Source organism: Sorghum bicolor, chromosome 1 (genome assembly GCF_000003195.3).
Source record: "Sorghum bicolor cultivar BTx623 chromosome 1, Sorghum_bicolor_NCBIv3, whole genome shotgun sequence".
Classification (NCBI taxonomy): domain Eukaryota; kingdom Viridiplantae; phylum Streptophyta; class Magnoliopsida; order Poales; family Poaceae; genus Sorghum; species Sorghum bicolor.
Genome location: NC_012870.2, coordinates 6287204 through 6295482, shown reverse-complemented (window position 1 = coordinate 6295482; position 8279 = coordinate 6287204). Strand labels below are relative to the sequence as shown.

The 8279-nt window shown below is 45.4% G+C and overlaps 2 protein-coding genes across 2 annotated transcripts; one reads left to right on the top strand and one right to left on the bottom strand.

The window, feature by feature from the left end:
• On the bottom strand, nucleotides 256-4984 carry LOC8062466 (protein arginine N-methyltransferase 2). The gene is made up of 2 exons (XM_002464154.2): nucleotides 4244-4984; nucleotides 256-809 (listed from the first exon to the last, which is right to left on the bottom strand). The coding sequence occupies exons 1-2, from the start codon at nucleotides 4938-4940 to the stop codon at nucleotides 496-498; spliced, it is 1011 nt and encodes a 336-aa protein (XP_002464199.2). The 5' UTR covers nucleotides 4941-4984; the 3' UTR covers nucleotides 256-495.
• Nucleotides 5103-7893, top strand: LOC8062236 (pentatricopeptide repeat-containing protein At1g77360, mitochondrial). Its single transcript, XM_002466728.2, has 2 exons — nucleotides 5103-6799; nucleotides 6899-7893. Exon 1 carries the CDS (start codon nucleotides 5318-5320, stop codon nucleotides 6779-6781), a length of 1464 nt encoding a protein of 487 aa, XP_002466773.1. The 5' UTR covers nucleotides 5103-5317; the 3' UTR covers nucleotides 6782-6799; nucleotides 6899-7893.

Sequence of the window (8279 nt, the reverse complement as noted above, 5' to 3'; positions counted from 1 at the left end):
AAAAGCTGCGTCCGTCGAGAACATGGTATCTGGAAAGATAAGGTCCACAACAACGACATGCGCTGCACTGCAGCGTCTGCACGGCATCGACGAGACCGACAGATCCAAGCTTTGAAGGTTAGTCAGACACCTCCACTGACCCAGGCACTCAGGCAGAGTGACCTGTGGCGGCCACTTGATCTTGATGCGAATGGCGAACAGCACCAATCAGCAGTAGGTGAGTTGGAAGCCTATTCAGAACAACACGGTCCAACATGGCAAGGGAGATGATTGTCAGGGAACCAAAATTTCCATGAGAATTCCTGTTCATGGACCACGAACGCAACGCATCAGGAGCATACAGCAAGGGTAAATGATCACATGCGGGAAGAAAGTTCAGCTCCTGGAAGTGAAACGGTACCATTTGTAACACAGCATGCCTGAACAAAAATGTAGCAGCTCAAAACAGACATCAGACGCAAACTACAAATACCCCATTACTACTTGATAGAATTTTCACTCCGATTCTGATTCTGACTGGCAAGCAGGGAGGTAGTAGGTATCCAGTTGCCAGTATTTCTGCTTCACGCCCTTCCAAACTTCTTCCGCTAGGCAATCTTTGACCGGCAGAGGGATGAACTGTGTGGAATACCCCAGATTCGCGAGCTCTAATGCGACAAGCTGGCAGTACACAGCGTGGAAGAATGCATTGTCGCCACAGAGGCCATTGAAGTATGAGTAGATGCCTCCAGGTTTCAGTAGCTTAGGAAGGTGTTGGTGGAACTCTCTCATGTCCTCGTAGTATTCCCCATATGTGTCGAAAAATATGCCTGCACATGTAAGAAAACAATGGCATTATAGAAGATTCCCCTACAATGGTTTTCATTGTACTCAAGGAAAGTCAAGTTATTTTATGGTAGTATCCATTCTGAGCGTGAATTCATACTTGTCTCTGACGGTAAATCGATGATAATTTTTGCTTGATTATAAAATCAAAAGGAGGTTATCACATTGGCAGTTAGTCAGTTACATATCGATTTCAGCTATCATAGCAAATACTGTAGCATAGTTGGTTGCGGGTTCCTTCCTTCCTTTGATATTTCCAAAGGAAAAAAAAAGTAAATGGTCTATGTGGCATGTGCAGTCCAAAGTCTCAGAAATGGCAAACTGCACATGGTTTGACATATCCTAAACTAGATTATAGACATATATGCCCATAATTCAACAATTTATCCACAGAGGATGGTGACTAGGGTTTGAAATCAATCAATTGTCATGCACTGGTCTACTTCTATTTAAACATATATCAATCATCACTCAAGCAACCATAACAATAATTGACAAGCAAGATTTACATCTTCCATGGCATTGTTATCTATGCTCATAAACAAAGTATGAAAAAAAACATGATGTTGAAATATGCATCCACATCGTAGAATGGACCAAGAAGATGCAAATCACTTATTTAGAACAGGCCTGCTACACTTGAACAAATAAATCACTGTATGACACTTGAAGAAAGGATTAAAAACACGGTGAAGACAAAGGGTTTTGATTATTATAAGGAATGCTTGGGTGTTGACGGGTTGAGTTGTTTTGTAGGAAGCAATGCTGGTCCAGATGCTTGTGCTCTTAATATAGAAGAGCAACAAGGAAAAAGGAGGAGAAAGAGACATGGACAAAGCATAGACAGATTTCCAGGTTTTGTTTTCACAGTTTCCCATTGCATGTTGACTAAAATGTATATACAATTATACATCACATTTGTTTATAAGTATTGCAGTCTCTTCTAAGTTCCTATGTTTTCTCAACTACCAATTGCAGCGTTTTTGTATTCTTTTTGGCCTAAACACTAACCAATTACTTTCCTTATTTGGACTAGCACAACCACCACCACCACCATGCCAAAAAACAAAATGGTTACTTCAATGGATGAAGAAAGATGAAAATAAGAGTTAGATATTGCTAAAATAAACGAAGGTTCACCTTAAATAAATTTCATTAAAAGAAAACAGTAGCTGTGTGCATACTGTTGCAAATTGCCCCACCTGAGTGAAGCTAAACAAGGTTTCCAAGTGCCACACAGAGCCACGAAATGACTGTTTGCAACATAATACTCATGTGGTAAGTGGTAAGCATTTCCATAGACGCCTTCCAATGTAAACATGTATTCAGAAACTATCTAGAGATTCTAGACGTACACTTTTCCTGACAAAAGGTCCAAAATTACCTACTCCGAACACTTTTAGAAGCACTAGCTTGAAAACTTTGAATATACTCCCTCCAGTCAATATAGCTGATGTTTGTGAGATTCTAGAAAAGTGCACCAATACTTGTCACTGGATAAAATTTGGCCTAATTAAACGCATCAGATCCATTCATGCCCTGCGTCCCTATTACCTAGCAACAATAATGGTGGAGGAGCAGAGGCACCCCCATGAGCTCCATGTCCCATCCTGTGACAGCCACCATCTCCACGGCTGGCAGCGGAGTCCCTCTCCTCCGAACATGCTCCTCTCAGTATCCTCAGGTACAGCTCAGAATGAGCAGTAGTTGGCTAGCGCAGCCTGTGGGGTTCACACAAAGATTGCCTGGATGAGGCCGCTTGTGGACACAGCTGAATATTGTCACCCAGAATGTCCTGCTTCCATCTCAGGTATAAGCTTACTGGTGGAAGCCTTTATCTTGAGTATCCCACTCTTCATTAATTCGTCTTTCCTCCTCTCCTTTCAGATCTGAGGTCCAGCCATGATGGAGGTCCGAGCTTCAGTGAGGGCATCGATGGAGGCCAAGGTGTAGGTGTTCTTAACGGTGGTGAACATGAGAGTCATCCAGAAAGGATCCATGGTCTCCGCAACTCAGTAACTCTCTCAAATCAACGTTAGATGGCCATCCCTTTGGCTGAGCACAACAGCATCAGCGGAGGAGGCGAACACTGGGAACCAGCAACATTAGTGGATGCGGTCACTGGGCAGTGGGCACCAGTACTGGTGGAGTCATGAGGGTTGATGGCGGGAACAGCGATGTGAGAAGTAACATTCAACGGGGAAGATCAGGGAGAGTAATTGCGGAACGGTCAGATGAACAGGGTACACTGATTGATTGCTTTCTCGTCAGCAGTTAGCAGGGGTAAAAGAGTAAATTTACCAATTCTTTTTCCAGTCCTGTCATCTACTCCCTCTGTTTCAAATTATATTATATGCCACTTTGACTTTTTTGGTACATAGAAATTTTCTATGTATCTAGACATACATTATATCTAGATACATAACAAAATGGTGACTTATAATTTAGAATGGAGGGAGTACTATTGTAGTTCTCTGAATTTTTTCAATCCTGCCATCTACTATTGATGACCAGAGGGTTAGTATTGTAGATCTCTGAACACCTGTGTACTCAAGTTCTGACTAACTTGTATGCAAACTAAGCAATAGAACCAACTGGAAAACTAAAGCTTCTTTATCATCCATTGAAAACATTGAATCTTAACATGACCAAATCCTATGTCATTCCACAGAACATTACTCCAGGAAGGTCACAACCCACAAACACAGACAAAACTATTGTTAGGCCAGTCTCAATGCATAGTTTCATGGCACAGTTACCAAGACTATAAACTAGGTAACCGAGCCACATGAGTTTCATGGAGATGAAACTCCTCTCTCATCTGATGAAACTCCTTCATTTAATGACCCTGCCAACTCAGCAATTTTGCTTATGTGGTATCCTATTTAATGTGCATGACACTGTCATGAAACATGCATTGAGACTAGCCTTAGATACTACCAACAATTTTGTATCCTTCAGCTGTTGCCCAACTTCTTCATGCTCCTGAATTCCTGCTAGAGCATGCCAAGGATAATGCAACCTATGGAAATTTCACCAGAGACATACTCCAGAAATTTTCTATCTTCAGCATTTCCCAACTTCTCCATGCTCCTGAATCTCTACTAGGGCATGCCAAGGATAATATAACCTATGAAATTTCACCTGAGACATACTTCAATCCCCCCCCTCCCCCACCCCCCACCCCCACTATATCCATCAGCGTTTGCACAACTTGTCCGTACTCCAGAATACCTACTAGGGCATGCCAAGGATAATGCAACCTACAGAAATTTCACCTAGGACACACCTAGAACTAAGACATTTCCCAACAGAAAACTTACCCCCGAGACAAGGAAGCATTTAGCATTACAACATCGATAACCAAATATGACAACAATGAAATGAACAAGCAAAGCTAAAAGCTAAGTTATTATACCGTCATAAGATCCGAGCTGTGGCATCACGTCCTGCCATCGCCCGAACACGATTCTGACGTTCTTCTTCTCGCCCCACCCGAGCTTGAGCATCCGCTCGTACACCTGTGGGTGGGCCTCGACGATGGTGTGCTCCTCGGGCTCGTACCTCTGTATCGCCTCGTCCACCAGCCCCATCCCGAACCCCACGTTGAGCACCTTACCACCGCCTTGGCACACCGCCCGCGCGTGCGCCTCCATCAGCGGCCGCTCCCACGCCATCATCACTGCCTTGCTCTCCGCGTCCATCACCCTCTCCTCGCTGAACGAGACTCTGGATTCGAGGTAGCTCTCGGCCGGGGCACCGTCCGAGGCGTTCGCGGGGGCCGCTTGCCGCCGCGCGACGGTGCCAAGGACGAGCTCGGAGCGGAGGGCGTGGTCGAGGAGGAGGTCGTAGGTGTCGGGGTCGGAGGTTAAGTCCCCTGCTGAGAGGCCCGAGGGGGAGAGCGCGTTCCAGGGCGCACCGCAGTCGAGGAGGAGGCGCGCAACGGCGGCGTGCCCCCCCGCGGCCGCGTGCATGAGCGGGGTCAAGCCGTCGGCATCGAAGTGGGTCGCATCAGCTCCTGAGGCAAGGAGTTTAGCGACTTCCTCCTCTTCACCGGACTTCGCCGCCGCGCAGAGCAGCTCCTCCGGCGACTTGCTCTCCGGCGCCGCCGCCATTTTTTTGGGTCGAGCAGTGGAGTCTCCCCTTTTCTCGCTTTCTGAGGTTTTAGCTCACCAGTATTGGGCCTTATGATTTCTCATTAAATCTATGTAGGCCCAATCAGTTCACCAGGCTTAAAGCCCATATGCCTCTCTGCCTTGTCTTCGAGGTCACCACCCCACGAAACGGACCGGATCGCACTCACACAGGCACAGTCGCGCCTGTTCCTCTCTTCCATTTAGCGGTAGCTGCATAGCGCCGCTCAGTCGCTGCCGATCACGGCGAAGCAATTACGCCTTCGCCTCGCCTGTGTGTCCGGATTCAGCGAGGCCTCGACTGGCTAAGCTTAGCAACAATCTCGGCTACAGCGGTCTCGGTCGGTGCCGGAAGAGAAATGGGTGACCTCCACCACACCTGGTTGAAGGCACGCAAGGTGTTTGTAAGAATGCTTAGTAGTGGAGGCGGGGCCAGTGTGGGCTGTGATACCCTGCTGGACGCCTCAGACCTCGCCAAGCGCCTCTGCAAGCTCATCATCTCCTGCCGAAAGGCCTCAGCCGTCGAGCATGAGCTCGACCATAGCGGCGTCCGCGTCACGCCGGAGGTCGCAGAGCGCGTCCTCGAGCGCCTCGACAACGCCGGCATGCTCGCGTACCGCTTCTTTGAGTGGGCGCGCAGGCAGAAGCGCGGCGGGTGTGCCCATACCGTGCGCTCCTACCACACGGTGGTCGCGTCCCTAGCCAAGATCAGGCAGTACCAACTCATGTGGGACGTCGTGGCCGTCATGCGCAAGGAGGGCGTGGCCAATGTTGAGACGTTCAGCATCATCATGCGCAAATATGCCCGGGCACAGAAGTTTGATGAGGCAGTTTACACGTTCAACATCATGGAGAGGTATGGTGTTGCCCACAACCTAGCTGCCTTTAACAGCTTGCTCGGTGCACTGTGCAAGTCTAAGAACGTGCGTAAGGCGCAGGAGATCTTTGACAAGATGAATAATCGGTTCAGTCCTGATGCCAAGACCTATAGCATCTTGCTTGAGGGTTGGGGGAGAGCACCCAACCTCCCAAAGATGCGAGAGGTTTATAGTGATATGCTTGCCGCTGGTTGCCAACCTGACATTGTCACATATGGTATCATGGTTGATGCACTCTGCAAGACAGGCCGAGTCGAAGAGGCTGTCTGTGTCGTGCAGGACATGAGCTCCAGGGGATGCCAACCGACAACCTTCATATACAGCGTCTTAGTGCATACTTATGGAGTTGATATGAGGATTGAGGATGCTGTTGCAACATTTTTGGATATGGAGAAGGATGGGATTGTGCCTGATGTTGTTGTGTACAATGCGCTCGTCACTGCCTTCTGCAAAGTGAAGAAGTTTGACAATGCCTTCAGAGTCATGGATGACATGGAAGGCCATGGAATCTCCCCGAATTCAAGGACCTGGAACATCATCCTAAATACTTTGATTAGCCTTGGAAAGGATGATGAGGCATATAGGGTCTTCCGCAACATGATTAAGCGCTGCAAACCAGATTCTGATACTTACACCATGATGATAAAGATGTTCTGTGAGAATGATAAGATAGAGATGGCACTGAAGGTATGGAAGTATATGCGGTTGAAGCAGTTCTTGCCGAGCATGCACACATTCTCTGTGCTGATCAATGGTCTCTGTGACAAGGGTGAGGTTAGCCAAGCTTGTGTCCTGCTTGAAGATATGATAGAGAAGGGCATTAGACCTCCTGGTTCAACTTTTGGCAAGCTGAGGCAGCTACTTTTGAAAGAAGGAAGGAAGGATGTGCTTGACTTCCTTGTCGAGAAAATGAAGATGCTCATTCAAGAACCTTTGTTTGATTGACCCTTCACTCCTCCATTGGTATGAATGCTTACTCCTGTCATCTATTTGGATATACGTGGTTAACATGGAGTGGATGCTCCAAATGTCTGATCTTATTTCTTCATTCTTAATTTGCAGTGCTATTTATGAATCTTTATCTGAGTTTCTGTTGGTGATACTCTTCATGGTTCATGTGCCACTCCAGCTGCTGAGTATATGCAGTTATCGTTTAGGTTTTATGAACAGATGCTCCCAGTTCAAGGATGAATGGATGCCCAACCAAGCTATGGCTGTGTTATTAACGTCTCACTCAACCATTACTACTATCAATTATCAAACATCTCATGGCCAAAATGCTTAACTGCTGATATATTAGCTCACCAGAAACTTTTGTGTTGTAAGACTCAGACTTGAGTCCTCCAAAAGCAATGAACTACATGTGGTCAATCGATCAAGAGGAGCTGTTCAGCGCAAGAATCCTACAAGGACTGGTGTCAGTCACAAGTGTCCATGTTCTAAACTCGAGAACTTTGAGCCAAACTGCCAATTTGTTCAGGCACAAGTCACTACTATATTGAAATTGATACTGGTTTGAGCATTTGATCTATGAAAAGGGGCACCACATTTCTCGAGGATTTAAAACGATGGCTGGAATTGCTCTTACCTGCAGTACAACTAGCTCCATGCTTTACTTTCGAAAGGATAAGTTGTGATGTTCAAGAAAAGTACCAAGGAAATTACTGAGCTCAAGAAGACTTGATAAGAAAGGTAACATAAACGACTTGCTAATGTTTTTTCCCTGCTGAACTGTATTTTTCCTGTTACATGTGATAGACAATACTTTTTTTTTCTCTTCTCTTTTGTCAAACCAATTGGCAATGCCCTGTGCCCCTGTGTGAAGCTACATAACAGGCATGAAAAGGTGAATAACGCTTTGGTGTCGTACAAGTAGCCAAGTAGTTGATCTTAGACTCTTAGCATTAGATGTGCCGCTATCGAGTGGCCTTGTATCTCTGTACTTATATATAGAATTTAACAGCTCTTTCGATCCAGTAGGGTTGTACATCATATATAGCTATATTAAATTCAGAGGATGTGAAGATGCTATTTCAACTCAAAGGATTGGAGAAGCACCTTTTTCGTACAATCAATAACTCTATGATATTGTGGTCATTAAACAGAATTAATGTTACACAAGCCTCTTAAAGTCTTAAGTACTCCCTCCGTGTAGGATTTAGAAGTCGTTAGGACAGCGACACAATCTCCAAAACACAATTGTTACCTCTTATTCTTATAAAAATATTTAGAAAAAATGATATATGTATACTTTTATGAAAATATTTTTCAAGATAAAACTATTCATATAATTTTCACATTTGTAAACTCAACAATTTAAAGTTATTGATTTACATTTTAAATGTTTGACCCAAACTTTTCTAAAACGATTTCTAAATCGGAAGTACCTGGCTACAGTAACGCTCTGACTATAAGAAAAATTAGTGGTCAAAAGAAACAGGGA

Excerpts from the sequence above, each read along its gene's own strand:
- LOC8062466 (XM_002464154.2), bottom strand. The coding sequence starts at position 4,940 with ATGGCGGCGGCGCCGGAGAGCAAGTCGCCGGAGGAGCTGCTCTGCGCG. Across the intron at positions 810-4,243 it reads ACAGCTCGGATCTTATGACG|GCATATTTTTCGACACATAT; the intron begins GTATAATAACTT and ends TTACATGTGCAG.
- LOC8062236 (XM_002466728.2), top strand. The coding sequence starts at position 5,318 with ATGGGTGACCTCCACCACACCTGGTTGAAGGCACGCAAGGTGTTTGTA.